The sequence below is a fragment of the Pipistrellus kuhlii genome, unplaced genomic scaffold (assembly GCF_014108245.1).
Source record: "Pipistrellus kuhlii isolate mPipKuh1 unplaced genomic scaffold, mPipKuh1.p scaffold_m20_p_13, whole genome shotgun sequence".
Taxonomy (NCBI): domain Eukaryota; kingdom Metazoa; phylum Chordata; class Mammalia; order Chiroptera; family Vespertilionidae; genus Pipistrellus; species Pipistrellus kuhlii.
The window spans coordinates 12,504,908-12,521,228 of record NW_023425438.1 but is presented as its reverse complement, the minus strand read 5'-3'; the positions used below and the strand labels follow the sequence as shown (position 1 = coordinate 12,521,228).

Sequence of the window (16,321 nt, the reverse complement as noted above, 5' to 3'; positions counted from 1 at the left end):
GTAATAGGGTAGTGAAGTCCTGGGAATGGGTGGGTAGGGACTAAGAAGGGGGGGGGAGGGGAAAATTGGAGATATCTGTAGTAATATCAATAATAAAAAAATATTTTTTAAAAAGTATGCCTCCTGTGGAAGAAATTAAATAAGTTAAGTGTACCAATTCCAATGATTCTGACACCCTAGCACAAAACTGGGATGATAGAGAAATTCTGGGGTGATGCCCCAGAAGGCCATCTTTTGGTAAGTATTTGAAGATTCCCCAGAACTCCTCTGTCAATTGGAAGTTTTGTTTACCTAGTAACTGTGGGTAGGTTGCCTACTGAATGGCATTTCAAAAAATTCAGACTTAAGGTTCCCTATTTTGCTTTATTTCTGTTATGAGTCTATCACTTCTATCATAAATTCACACAGAAAAGTGATTTTTCAGCTATAAGTTATTTGTGTATGTGTGTGTGTGTGTGTGAGTGCGCGCACGAACATGTGTACTAGAGGCCCAGTGTATGAATTTGTGCATGGGTGGGGTCCCTCTGGGTGGCCTGCAGGGATGGGGCTGAAACCACATTACAATGCCGCCTGCAGCTCTTACCTGCTGCTCCTGCTCATGCTAGCCCCACTGTGCCTGCTGCGGGCTCGTGCCCAATCAAAAGAGGCTCATGCTGCCACAGCAGCTCTCCCCAGCCATGAGCACTGTGTCTGGAGCCTTCCCAAGGGGAGTGGCCTGCGGGATCAGGCTGAAACTGACTCTCTGACATTTCCCACGGTGTCCCAGATTGCGAGAGGGTGCAGACCAGGCTGAGGGACCCCATTGGTGCACAATTGGGCTGGGGAGGGACTGCAGGAGGGCTGTAGGGCATATCGGGCCCATCTTGCTCAGTCCTGATTGGCAGGACTCCAGCAGCAAGCTAACCTACCAGTTGGAGCATCTGTCCCATAGTGGTCAGTGCACATCAGAGCGACTGGCTGACCAGTTGACTGACTGCCCTCTAGAGATCAGAGAGTGGCTGAGCAACCTTAGCATATTATTAGCATATTACACTCTGATTGGCTGTTCGATTGTTCTGTCGTTTGGACTATTTGCATATTACCCTTTGTGTGTGTGTGTGTGTGTGTGTGTGTGTGTGTGTGTATTTTTTAAAATTTATTTCAGAGAGAGGAAGGGAGAGGGAGAGAGAGAGAAACATCAATGAGAGAAAATCATAGATTGGCTGCCTCTTGCACACCTTGGGATCAAGCCTGAAACTTGGGCATGTGACCTGATTGGGAATTATTCTCTGACCTTCTGGTTCATAGGTCAACCCGGAACCACTGAGCCATGCTGGCCAGGTGGTATTTTTTCCCCCCATTGACCTTCCTCCAGTCTCCCCTACCCCTGCCAGACAGCATTTGCATATTTTGCCCAAGACATTACCTTTATTCTTCTCAAGGATATGTAATTGTTATCTCTGTATTGACATATAATCAGGGTCACATTACCATTAGTAACCAGTATCCTGGCAAGGCAATAAAAAGTTCTTTTAGAAAGATCCTATGTTACAACAATTCTTTACATAATCCAGGGAATTTGGCTGGTTGACAGGCAGGTCAGAACCTTGGAGAGCTCTAGAGAAAGCTGTGGCAGAACCACAGCCAGATGCTTCCATGGCTGCCCCAAACACACTAGGTTTTTTGAGGAGATACCAATTCCACTTTACTTATTGACAAGCTATGTATGCTTTAAGGAGACAAATCCTTTTACTCAAAACATGTAGACTAATGTGTCTATTTGTAGACTAATTTGATGACGTGGGGCTAATGTCTTAAAAACTAGAGAAAATTTCAGCACATCTTAAAAGCCCTCCAGGCCATTTTATGATTCTGGATTCTTCTTAGCATAGCTTCTGATATCTAGGTGAAGAAAGTCACAAATAGGAAGGGCAGAAAGAGCATAAGATTTCATTGAAGTATTCACTATGTTTTAGACATCCATTTAAAAAAAAACAAAAACACACTTTTCTTCAAATGACATCTTAGGTAAAACTTCAACAAAACCAAGACCCAGGCCAAACCAAAACCAAACCAAACCAGAGTGGCAGAGGTGTTGTAGTTAAAGCAGGGTTTAAGAGGTCTATAATGACTTCTACGCACATCACTCCAGGCACCAGCAGTAGCCACTGAACACAGGTCACAAAAGACCACATTTCATCAGAGTACATTCACTTTACTTGTCAGACACAGTAGGAATACCTTTATTAGCTCATATTAATCCCAGAAATGACCTTTGATTGATTGTCTCCTAAGCTATTCATTTGGCTGTCAGAATTAGCTTTTGAGTTTCTCAGAATCCAGAGTGTTCAAAGACTGAAATTAACAACTACAACATCCTTGCAACAGTAGGCTCTGCTTATAAAGATGAAGAGAATTATAAGAATATTTTGAAATAAAGCCCCTGAGGTCCTAGCTGGTTTGACTTAACGGACAGAACATAGGCCCAAGGACTGAAGAGTCCTGGGTTCTATTCCAGTCAAGGGCACATACATAGGTTGCAGACTCGATCCCTGGCCCTGGTTGGGGCATGTATGGGAAGCAACCAATGGATGTGCCTTTCTCACACTGATGTTTCTCTCTTTCTGTCTCTCCCTCTCCTTCCATTTCTCTAAAAATCAACGGAAAAATATCCTTGGATAAGGATTAACAACAATAACAACAACAACAACAACAAAGACACTGAGGATTACAAAATAACCCTATTTAATGATTTGCCCTACCAAAATTTATTTCTATGAGTACTCTACAAATTGTTGTGGAGCAGAATACAACTTTAATGTTCTCTCCCCTTCCATGTACCCCATTTAAAAAAATAGTTGAATCTTCTCAAAAATAAAATCTCCAAACATTATCTATAAGTTAACTATAACGATAAAGGATATGCTATTTATACTTATTTTTATGCTATAGGGAGTGCTGTGTTATATTTATATGGAGGTGGGAGTAGATTTGCCCTGTGTAATCCCAAAGTTAGTTTCTCCTAATCCAACTTGCTTCTCACCTACCCCCAAATTCATGTTACATTAACTGTATTTTAAGAAGTTAAGAAGGGCCGAAACCGGTTTGGCTAAGTGGTAGAGCATCGGTCTGCGGACTGAAAGGTCCCAGGTTCGATTCCGGTCAAGGGCATGTACATTGGTTGCGGGCACATCCCCAGTGGGGGGTGTGCAGGAGGCAGCTGGTCGATGTTTCTCTCTCATCGACGTTTCTAGCTCTCTATCTCTCTCCCTTCCTCTCTGTAAAAAATCAATAAAATATATTTAAAAAAAAGAAGTTAAGAAGGTGCTATATTTTAAGGAAGTATGAAAAATGTTTAAGATAATTTCACTTAAGTTATTGTAGATGATATATTAGAGGAGTTATACATATACAAGTCTGCCCTAATGTAGAGTGTAAATTTCTGTTATTACTTGGTCCTCTTACAAATATGACAAATAGCAAATTGATTTTTGTTATCTTTTGTATTCTTCAGATGCAGTGACATTTAAATATTCATGCTATAAAAAAAAATCCATGCTAGTTACAGTTCTGTTAGAAGTGTAAAATACCATTGGTCATTTCCTAAGATTTCCATTCAGAGGAGTGTTACACAAAAGAGTTTTGGTTGGGAAAAACATAATAAATCCCTACAACTGTGACCATTACATTCTAGCATATTACGTTAGCTTTCTGGAAATGTTCTGTGAAGCTTGGAATTTAAGAAACAGTGAGTTCAAGGTTACTTGAAGCATATTTGCTTAGGATTACATGATGCAAGATTTGTTCTCCAGAAGGCTGTGGAATTGGCTAACATTTTGTTGATCTGAAGACACAATTGAAGTCTGACTTCATAAGATATGTAAATGGCAAGTGAAATTTCTTAAACTTTGAGATTGAGAAACAGTTTGAAATGAAGTATCAAGTATGCTATTCTATTTTTTTAAAATACATTTTTATTGATTTTGTACAGAGAGGATGGGAGAGAGAAAGTTAGAAACATCGATGAGAGAGAGTCCTCAATCAGCTGCCTCTTGCACACCCCCTACTGGGGATATGCCCGCAACCAAGGTACATGCCTTGACCGGAATCGAACCCGGGACCTTTCAGTCCCCAAGCCGACACTCTATCCATTGAGCCAAACAGGTTTTGGCTGCTATTCTATTTTTAAAAAATTATATTTTCCATTATAAAAGTATATGCATATGTTATATATGTGCACATATACATATGTATGTATAAACATATACTTGGGAAAATTTGGAAAAAAGAGAAAATATAGAAATGAAAAACCTCTTCTAAATGATTCCCAATCATAGACATCAGTTGTTAACATTTCTTCTAGTAATATTTCTATGCAGAGATGATTTTTGCTGTGGAGGGTTGGGAAGGGATGAGGATAATCAAAGTTAAGATTTTATAGTTGTTTTTTATCTGTTTTTATTTAATATTTTAACAAAAGTATGTTCTATACTATTACACAGTATTTGTAAACATATTGGCTCCATATATATATATATATATATATATATATATATATTAATGACTATAATTGTTTTTCCAGTGATTTTTTTTAAACCAGGCATTTAGGTTATTTGCATTTTATTATAAATGACTGTATGTCATTTTTTGTCTGTGAACCCCACTTATTTTTGTTGTTTTCTTAGAGTTCTAGAATTAGGGTTTTTAGGGGATATTGAGAATGATTTTTGAAAAAAGGATTTAAAAAGAATATATATAAAAGCCTAAGTGACCATTATGCTGGAATGACTAGAAGTACTGGAATGACCGGTCACTATGATGTGCACTGACCACCAGGGGGCAGACACTCAATGCAGGAGCTGTCCTGAGCCCATAGGCCCTGATTGCCCATGGGGCCTGCTGGCCAACCTCCTGATCTCTCCCCCTGACTGGCAGGCCCCAATTGCCTGATTGGGGCCAGGCCCCCAGGCTGAGACGAAGAACCGAGGGATGGGTGGCAGCAGATGTGGGGAGGCCACCAACCTCCCAGGTCCATCCCTGAATTTGGCAGGCCCCAATCGGCCCTTTGTCCATTCGCTGTAGTGGCTGTTAGCCCCTCCCCACGGCCTACAGACCCCAATTGCCTGAGATATAATTGACATAACATTATATTTGTTTTGGGTGTATATATTTTGATTTAATATACCGTATTTTTCGGACCATAAGACGCACCGGACCATAAGACGCACCAGTTTTTAGAGAAGGGAAATGAAGAAAGAAAGATTCTGAAACAAATAGTGTCCTAAAATATTTTATGCGCATTAAAACCCAACATCACAGTCATAAACACATGTAATCAACCCTGTAAAGTAAACAGCAGCATTTAGAACCATTTTAGAGCCGGGCAAGCACACAGAGACCACACAGAGCCGGGCAAGCAAAAAAACTTTTTTTTTAAAGTGTATGTGTAGGCTATATTTGGACCATAAGACGCAGGGACTTTCCCCCCCCCCACTTCTGGGGGAAAAAAAGTGCGTCTTATGGTCCGAAAAATACGGTATTGCTCCACGATCTTTTCCGCTTGATATTGTTGTAAACAACCCATTTTTCATCGCCAGTTATCAGTCGTTTTAAAAATGGATCATTTTCATTACGTTTCTTTAGCAAATCGCAGCTGCTAATGCGTTGTGTTAACTGTGATTCTTTCAGTTCGTGAGGAACCCATGTATCGAGTTTTTGAACATAGCCAAGTTGTTTTAAGTGATTTTCAATGCATGTATGTGATACATGAAGCTTCTCTGCAATCTCACGTGTTGTACTGTGACAGTCCGAATTGATTATTGCTTTGATTAGGGCGTCATCAACTTCAACTGGACGACCAGAGCGTTTTTCATCTTTGAGTGAAAAATCACCAGAACGAAATTTGGCAAACCAATTTTGACACTGCCGTTCTTTTAAGGCTTCGTCACCATAAACAGCACATAACTTTTTATGAGCTTGCAATGCGTTTTTCCCTTGTGGAAATAAAAAAGCAAAATATGACGAAAATGTTCCTTTTGATTTTCCATTTTTCAACGAACGCCAAAGGAAAACTACAAAACAGATCAAAAAACTTTTTTCACTGATTAACAGCTGAATAGCCAACTACCAAATAACAAAATGTGTTTTACATTTGTACTATGTCTGCAAACCTAAAAATTCAACTGAAGCCATATGTGTGTGAAACCCGCAATTACTTAGCTGCCGACCCAATATATATTGGGAAAATATTACCATATAATTTTTAGTAATATTTCTAATTTATTTCTGTACTTTATCCTTTATTTAATTGAAAACTCTTATATAAGCTTTAATTACATTTAAAAAAATTGATTTCAGAGGAAGGGAGAGGGATCAATGATGAGAGAGAATCATTGATCAGCTATCCCCTGCCCCACACTGGGGATCAAGCCTGCAACCCGGGCATGTGCACTGACTGGGAATTGAACTGTGACCTCCTGTTTCATAGGTTGATGCTCAACCACTAAGCAACACAGGTCGGGCTATAAGCTTTAATTTCTTAGAAGAATTTATTTCCCCTGTGGGAGATTTCCCCCTCCATTGTTAGGCAGTGATGGTCCTAGGACTCGTTTGCTAAGTTGCTTATTTTCCTTCTTCATCTCCCCATAGATATGAACCTAGTGCATGCTTCCCAACATTTTCATTTATTGGTGTCCTAGTACATGAATTTGCTTAAGCTTGGCTGAGAAGCCATGTTTTGAATAAATGAGACATGAAATGGGGTCAGCTAGGCATCTGTAAACATTATCCCTCTCTATATTGCTGACAATAAGGAAGCTCAAAAAGGAGTTGAGAATTGGTTGGGCTTTTTAAAGTTCGTGGGGTTTTTAATTAGCGGAGATAAAATGTGTGGTGGAGTGTATTTAATGTGGGAAGTTTGGGGGGGTCGCATGAGTAGGAGCGTCCCTCAAGTCAGGCATCCTGGGCAGGAAAGCCAAAGTGAGGAATCAGAATTATCACTAGATGTGAGCTAGGTCGTAACTGCAGAGGCTGGTGGCAGTTCTTCGGTTAGAAAACTATACTTCAGGAAATTGAAATGGGGGAGGGTTGGCAGGTCTACATTCTACATTGTCAGTTGTCTACACTTGAGTACCAGCAGTTATTCTACCTCTGGTTAACCTGTCTTTAAAAAGAATTGGCATAATACCTTCTCTGAACTGCTTCATAGGTATTTAGTGAGACTGAATAAGGTTTCATAAGAGTAGCTAATTCTTTTGTTTTTGCTATTGTATTTTATCACTTTCTCTCTTTTTCTTTGCTGATCTTTACCTGGGGATATTTTTCCATTATTATTATTATTTTTTTTTTTTAAAAGAGAGTGGAAGAGAGAGGAAGATACACACAGAGAGAAATATTGATGTGAGACACATCGATTGGTTGCCTCCTGCACACGTCCTGACCAGGGCCGGGGATTGAGCTTGCAACCAAGAGACATGCCCTTGACTGGAATCAAACCCGGCACCCTTTAGTCTGTAGGCCAATGCTATATCCACTGAGCCAAACTGGCCAGAGCTATCACTTTCTCTTAATGTATTTTTCATTATTGAAATTTCTTTTGTATTCTCTTTGCTAATATATTATGAATCCTATACCTATTCTTCATGGCTATTCTCATTGCAAATTTCTTTTTTTCATGCACTGCCAAGAAGTACAGTAAGAGCTTTGTGAATAGAGAAATACTTATTTTTCTGTTTTTCACACTTAATTTATTCCCCTGTCCTCTTTTCCTAAAGAAGCTTTGGGCATTTTTCTCTATCTCTCCTACTCAAGATAGTGAAAGCTCTAATATACTGTATTGCTAGACCTGTTTTTAAAATGTGTTCTAGGCTTAGGATGTCAAAATCTAGTATATCTTCTGTGGTCTCTTCTTCTAGGCAAAGTGGTTCAAACCACAAATGACCTAATAAGTAAAAGTAGTCATGTAGCAATAGTAGAGGACATTTTATTTCATTGAGCAGATCTGTATCTCCCTTGATGGGGATGTTTTTCAGCTAAGTCATTTTCCAGGGAAGTGTGCATTTAATGACCAAAGAGGTCAGGTGCATCTTCATGTATCGGGAGATGGTATTTTAATTGAAAGGGACTGGTTGGCCTGTCTTTACTATGCATTTAACAATTAGGTTGAATCAATTGAAATGAATTCAAATTGGTAAGAGATGTTTGCCAGTTTATATGCTTTCATGATTTTTTTTGGTATGTGTGTATAGATAATAGCCTTTAACTTGCAGAGAGCTAAAGAGAAATGATTGAATTACAAAAGCTTTTTTTTTTTTTTTTTTAAATGAAGCAACTGAAGCTTTTTGTTTTTGTGCTAGAACAAGGACTTAAAAGGAATACTTAACCAATAAATGGAATGTTGTGTATTTTTCTATTTATTAGTGTTTGATTGATCTCTGAAGAAAATGCATCCCAAACTACATAATGATCATTTTGTTTTCTATTATGTTGTTATTATTCTATTTATATTTTGAGGAGCTCAAAGTGAGCACAGGATTTTGTACTGTTGATCAAATTACTTCATAGCAAGAGGCATCTTTCAGTAACTGTATGACGCTGAAGCTCTAATTTTTTTCTCTGTTCATCAAATCTTAATTTAAACATCCCTTTAGACTAGGGGTGTCGAACTCAATCAGAGAAGGGGCCAAAATCTAAAATCCAGCCTAAATCGCGGGCCGAATGGTTTACTGAACAGTCATAAACTGTCATTGTGATGGAAACGCAGCGGAGTGCAGTGATGACAGCGCGGTGCGGGCCACATTGCAAGGCCTGGCGGGACGGATTTGGCCCGCGGGCCTTGTGTTTGACACATGTGCTTTAGACCTATCTTTCCTATAAATAAAAGAACATTTCATGATTTTTAGTCCCTATAAATCCATACACTCTGAGGAACAGAGTAATTATTATCCCTTTAAAAAAGGATTTTTTTAAACTTTTAAACTTTTATTTGTCTTCTTTTGATAGAAGACTTTTCTGGTGAGATTGGTCAATGATAATAATGAATGTGATTTTTTTTGATAGTGTAAATGAAACATGTTAACATTTGGAAGATCTGCATAATTCAGTGAATCAGTATTTTCTAAGTAATCAATGCTTGACGGTAAAAAATCATAAAGAGCAAAAGATCCTTTTAAAGTCTACATGAATTAAGTCAGACAGAGAAAGACAAACATATGATTTCACTTATATGAAAAAAGCCAAAGTAAACTTAGAAACATAGAGAACAAACTGATGGATGGGGGAATGGGTGAAAAAAAAAAAAAAAAAAAGAGATTAAGAAGTACAAATTGCCAGCTATAAAAACAGTCAGGGGAATGTGAAGTACAGCATAGGGAATATATAGTCAATAATATTGTAATAACTATGTATGGTGTCAGATAGGTACTAGATTTGTCGGGTTGATCACTTTGGAAGTTATGTAAATGCCTAATCACTATGTTGTACAACTGAAACTAATACAATATTGTATGTCAACTCTAATTGAAAATTTTAAAAGTGCAGGATAGACAAATGGAATTTAATGTAAGACATGAAATGTTTATTAATATACCTTCAGATTTCACATTGCAGCTAACCTTTAAGAAACTACTACTATTGAGTTTTGGTATAGTATCAAATAAGAATATCCAGAATTATTTGAAAAGCTATTAAAAATACCTCTCTCTTTCAATGTACAGTTGAGTGAAGCTGGATTTTCTTTATATACTTCAGCCAAAACAACATATTGCAACATTGAATTTTGTAAAAGCATATAGGGAAGTCCTGCTTTTTAAAAAGCCAGACACAGAGATTTGCAAGAATATAAAACAATGTCATGCTTCTCACTATTTTTTCAGGAAATATATTTATTTCATTTAAGTGTTTTTATATTAATATGTAGTAGCATTGTTTTTTTAAATGAATTAATAAAAAAATTTTAATTTCTCAGTTTTCATTTTACTATAGTAAATTTAATTACATAATTCATATATACAGAAACCAGGATCCTTAATACTAATTTTTAAGAGTGTCAAAAGTACCTGAGACCAAACTGTGTAAGAACACCTGGTGTAGTGCTTAAAGAGGAACATGGAGTCAAATTGCTTGTCAGAAACTCAGCTTTATTGTTTGCTAGCTCTGTGACCTTGGATAAGATATTGAACTACTTTTTGCCGCACTTTCCTCATCTATAAAATGACATAATGATATGTAGAGGTGTGGCAGGTATTCTTCCATGTTTGTTTTCTCTAATCACCCAGCCCCAACTTCGAAGTTCATGCCTTCAATCTCTCCTTGTTGTTATCTATAGACCTTTTGGAAGACTTAAAGCACATGGCTTGTTGTTCTCTGCATTCTTGTGCTTGTCGTAGTTTCAGATGATTTAATGTTCATATAAATAACACTTTCAACACCCTGGCCTCTCAGTCAGTCCCTGACTTCTTTTCCTTCAGTGATCTTGTCCTCCTCTCTACCTTAGCCAGGTGCACTCTTAGCCAGATCTTGTTAATACCAGTTATAGATCACCTCCATCAACTCAGTTTCAAATGTCTCATTCTCTGACCATACCTCCTGTCTTTCCAATTCATTCTTTTTAGTATATCAAATCCAACTTTTTTTTTTTTAAGTTCACCAGGAATATAGGTCCTACCACCCTTTCACTAACTCTCACTTCCATTATGAACTTACTTGGCTTTTTCCTGACTTAAAGTGCATGGTTCATAATTACAATAATTGTTTTGCAAACTTTCTAAGATCTCTTGCCCGTCTTTCTGTCTATTCTACTTGTCTGGCAAAATCTCAACCTTTGTTAAACTCAAATTCCTCCCATTGCACATTGCACCCAGACAGTGGAATTTATGCTAAATGGTCACACTTAATAATCATGCTTCCAACCTCAGTGGAGCTTTTAGCGCTATGTGGAATTCCTCTTAATTTCCTCAGTCCATTTATTTTTCTGAATGATTCTTCTAAATGACTATTTCACACTTCTCAAACTTTTAATATCCATCCTTCTTTCTCAGTCTCAGCTGATAACCTTCCTTCCTACTTCAGGAGATAATATCAGCTCTCCGAAGAGAACCACCACAAGCTCCTCTCACCACATGGAATGGTCTGCCTGTATTCCTACTCATCTAGTTTGACTTTTCTCCTTTTCCTTTGGGTGGATTCTCTGCTTATTTCCAAGGCCAACACTCTAAGAGATTCCATAATTAGCTCCACATTTACTGTGTTCTCTCCTGGGATTCTGCTTCCCCACCTTACATCATCTCGTTTACCCCCTCTCGACACCGACGTTCCATTAGGCTACAAATATTCGTGCAAAACTTTCCCTTGAACCCCAACTCCCCTCTAGTTACCAGACTGAATTGTCAGTGTAGCTGTCCGCTATTGCATTCTGCCCATTCTCTGTTAAACCCTAGCAATCAAGCTCTACTTCACCAAGTAACACTTGTTGAGGACAGGATTGACCTGAGTGTCGCGAGACCCAGCAGTCAGTTCTCAGGTCTCGTCTTACTTCTCAACAACATTTGACACAGTCTGGATGCTTCTTTCTCTTGAAGAACTTCCTTCATTAGGCTTCTGGGATACATGCTCTGTTTTTCTGAGTAGCATTTATCAACATCTGACATATTTCCTTATTTGTTTATTTTGGCAACTAAAATGTAAGCTCCTTGAGAGCAAGGGTTTGGCTTGTTCTCATGTCTGCCAAGAACAGTGGTGCATACATAATAGGCACTTGGTAAATAGTTGTTGAATGAATGAAAGTGAGCTTAAAAATAGTGTATACTTATCAGCTTTTCCCTCATTTCTAGCTCCTTTCCTGGTCATAAACTCTCATAGCCATTTTCTTCCTCTTTTTTTCTCGGAATCTTACATTTCCTAATTGTATCTCTACTCCATTCCTATCTTTTTCAGGCTGAACCATCACCATTATGCTTATATTTCTGCGGGGTTCTAGTGTTTACAGAACATTTATTTATATTTGGTATCACAGATGGTGTGTGGATCTGAATTGGTGCCATTAGCATATAATGCTGAATTTAGGTGCAGATTAAAAAAATTATAAATGAGTAAGAAACAAATTAAGTCTTCCAAAGCTAAAATTATATCTTCTAGGATATTTAGGTTTATTGTTTATTACTAGCCTGCTTTACACTTTACTGTTTCTGGCTACTCATGATGGAATTTCTCTTGATTTTCTGTGAGGATTTTTAGAAGGCAGGAGAAATTGCCAAGCTGAAAAGCGTTTTCTAACTTCAGCTCTGAGTTTATCACTAAGAGTAGTATGCTTCTCTTAACATTTCATCATTCTTCCCCTATATATTGATGTGCTACTGTATGCTGGATTGGTATGAAAATTCATTTTTAACTGGCCTTTTATTTATGGCTTCTACAGAACCTTGCCTCCTGGAATCCTTCAAATCCCGAATGCCTCTTACTTGTGGTGAAGGAACTTGTGCAGCAGTATCACCAATTTCAATGCAGCCGTCTCCGTGAGAGCTCCCGCCTCATGTTCGAATACCAGACATTGCTGGAAGAGCCACAGTATGGAGAGAACATGGAAATTTATGCTGGGAAAAAAAATAACTGGGTAAGGTTTTTGGGAATGGGGAAAAATATAAATCTGTAATAACATAAAATATCAATTCAGATATCTATATACTACGTATATAAAAGCCAAGTGACCAGAATAACTGGTCACCGTGACACGCACTGCTGATGGCCAACCGGCTTGATGATGGTGGGGCAGGCTGGCCAACCTTCCTCCTGGCCAGCCCTGATTGGCCCCAATTAGGGTAGGCTGGCTGGACCCCACCCGCGCACAAATTCATCTACAATAGTTATAATAAACCCTAGCCATTTCTTTAGATAGACATGGTTCAGATTGTTTACTTAAGTTCTCATAATTTAGAATTTAAAGGGACCTTGATTATCTGATTCATTGTTTCTCAGAGTTATCACCTGGGAAATTTGTGAAATTGAGAGTCTCACATTCCCAGTCCCAAGTATTCAGAAACAAGGTTTTGATGCAGGTGGTTCATAGGCCACATTTTGAGACACTGGCAAATTTCCCTTCCTTCCTTCCTTCCTTCCTTCCTTCCTTCCTTCCTTCCTTCCTTCCTTCCTTCCTTCTTTCCTTCCTTCCTTCCTTCCTTCCTTCCTTCCTTCCTTCTTTCCTTCCTTCCTTCCTTCGTTCTTTCCTTCCTTCCTTCCTTCGTTCTTTCCTTCCTTCCTTTCTTCCTTCCTTCCTTCCCTCCTTCCACATCTTTATTTTTGAAAGGATTACATATGACCCTTTCCCCCACTCCATTTACTCTTCCAGGCCATGTCCCCCACCCCAGGCCTTCACCACCTTATTGTCTGTGTCCAGATCTCCTTTAGTATCCCAGTCAGATATGAGAGGTTAACTCTGGAGATAGCTAGTTTTTATGGGTCTTTTTATAATTTCTTTTTATAGTTTATGTTATATGATCCTTTCTTTAAAAAAATATTTTTATTGATTTCAGAGAGAGGGAGAGGGAGAGAGAGAAAAAAATGTCAGTGATGAGAGAGAATCATTGCTTGGTTGCCTTCTGCACACACCCTACTGGAGATCAAGCTTGCATGTGCCCTGACCAGGAATTGAACCATGACCTCCTGGTTCATGGGTTGACACTTAACCACTGAACAACACTGGCCACGCTTGTATAATCCTTTTGAAATGCAAGTCAGATCATATCATTCCTCAGCCTAGAACTTTCATACTGGTATAACTTTCTTTGTCTCTCATGTTAAAAGCTAGTGGCATAGAATGTTCTACATGATTTCTATCACCACCATTCTTTATTCATCATTAATTCCCTCATTTCATCTCCTACCTTCCTATTAAAAATATTCAGCTCTAGCCACATCTTTGCTGAGCTGCAGACACACCAGGTTGTTTATGCTGTAGGCTTTGTATATATAGCTTTCCTGTTGTATGTGTAGTTCCTCTAAAAATTATGCCTAATACCCTTCCTTATAGTTTTTACTCATTTGTCATAGTCTCAGCCATGCCTGTGTTAACATGCATGGTTTTATTAAGTAACTTTTTTTGAGATATAATTTATATACCACAAATTTACTTGTATTAAGTGTACAATGCAATGATTTTTAACACATTTGCTGAGTTGAACAACCACAAACACAATCCAGTTTTTTTTAATGATTTCATCACCCTGTAAGGTTTCTCATGCCATTTACAGCTAATCCTATCCCTAACTCCAGACCTGGGTAACCACTAAACTAGTTTCTACTGTATAGATGTTCTTTCTTGAACATTCATATAATCAAATCATATAATATGTAGTTTTTATAACTGGCTTCTTTCTTTTAATACCTTGTGGTTCATCCATGTTGTAGCATGTCTTAGCATTTCGTTTCTTTTTGTGGTTGACTAATACTCCATTGAATAGACATGCCACATTTTGTTTATCCATTCACCAACCGATGGACATTTGGGTTTTAATGTTTTAACTGTTAAGAATAATGCTGTAAACATTCACTTGCAAGTCTTTGTAACACCTCTTTTTAAAAGAGTAATTTGTACCCCTTCACCTGTACCCTGCTCTACATTTTTGCATCTCTTTTTAACATACCATATAATTAATATGTTGTATTAGTTATATGTTGCTGCATTAGATAATTGTTCTTGAAACTAGTGGTTTAAAACAATTTTTATTTTTATTTTTTGCATGTTAGTATTTTATTATTTATTATTATTTTAAAATTTATTCTTATTGTTCAAAGCATTATAGATGTCCCCCTTTTCCTACCAGTGAACCCCCCTTCCTGCCACACCTTCACTGCATTGTTGTCTATGTCCATGGGTATGCATATAAATTCTTCTGTTAATCTCTGCCTGCCCCTCCCACTTCCCTCTGGGATAAAACAACATTGATTATCATAGTTTTTGTTTGTCAGTAGACTATGTAGACTCTCTGCTTAGTCTCTCATAAACTGCACTCAAGGTATTGGCCAGGGCTGCAGTCATTTTAGGACTCACCTGGAGATTAATCCATTCTCAGCTCATTCATGAGGCTTTTGGTACCATTCAGTTCAGAGCTGGCTGTTGGCTGGAGGCTGCCTCAGCTCCTTGCCTCTTCTCAGGGCCTCTCCCCAGGGCAGCTAGTTTCATCAGAGCAGTCAGTCAGTCAGTCAGTTAGTCAGGAAAGCGAGAGTGTGGGCAAGACAGAGTCACTTTCTTTCTAACCTAATCTCAGAAGAGACATCTCATCATCTTTGCTGTATTCTGTTTGTTAAGTCCAGTCTACATACATGGAGGAATGACATAAGAGTGCGACTGCCAGGGACTATTGGAAGCCACCTAGAAGCAGCCTACACACTTACTTACGTTTATTGCTTGTCTGTCTCTTACACTGGGATATGAATTCCATGGAGGCAGGGATCCTGGTTCTGTTCGTCCTATATCAGAAACACCCAGAACAGTGCCTGCCACATTGTTTACTCTCTGTCAACATTAGTTGAATAAGTACGTTAATAAACTCTGTAGTCTAATTAAGCACAGAATAAGTTTAGGTTCCCTTCTCAGTGCTAATTCTTTTAGGTTTCACTTAGTCTTCCTTTACTGAGGTTAAATATGCCTCCTCTGTCTTATTCTTCATTTTTTTTGTTGTTTTTTAAAAATATATTTTATTGATTTTTTACAGAGAGGAAGGGAGAGAGATAGAGAGCTGGAAACATCAATGAGAGAGAAACATCAACCAGCTGCCTCTTGCACACCCCCTACCGGGGATGTGCCCCGCAACCAACGTACATGCCCTTGACCGGAATCGAACCTGAGACCTTTCAGTCCGCAGACCGACGCTCTACCACTGAGCCAAACCGGTTTTGGCTTATTCTTCACTTTTTTCTTAAATGGACATAGTTTCCAAGGTCTTATATACATGATTAATGCCTTTGAACTATTAGGATTAAAATTTATTCTTGTTACAAATCATCTTGTTTATTCAGTTCAAGGTGGTTTTTAAAATTTTTCTTTTTTTTTAAATATAGTTTATTTTATTATGGTAAAAGATATATAAAATTAAATTTACCCTCTTAACTGTTTAGTACATCAAAACTGTAAGTTTGTACCTCTTAATTGCTTTTATCTTTTTGCCCAGTCCTCCTCTGCCCAATGCTCTGGCAGCTATCAGTTCTCTGTTAGGAGTCTGTTTTCTTTGTTCATTTGTTTAGTTTTTTAGAGTCCACATATAAGTGAAATGGTAGAGTATTTGTCTTTCTCTGACTTATTTTACTTAGCATAAGTAAGTCCATATTCTAGATCAATCTGTATTATTGAAAA

General features: G+C 38.1%; 1 protein-coding gene across 3 annotated transcripts in view; it reads left to right on the top strand.

Annotated features, from left to right (window-relative positions):
- BABAM2 (BRISC and BRCA1 A complex member 2) overlaps positions 1–16,321 on the top strand; it is a 317,151-nt gene that overhangs the window by 75,556 nt on the left and 225,274 nt on the right. For all 3 annotated transcript variants that reach the window (XM_045580572.1, XM_036434893.2, XM_045580573.1), the window contains one exon: positions 12,392–12,586. In XM_045580572.1, coding sequence (XP_045436528.1) covers positions 12,392–12,586 — 195 coding nt within the window. The remainder of the gene's footprint in view (positions 1–12,391; positions 12,587–16,321) is intronic.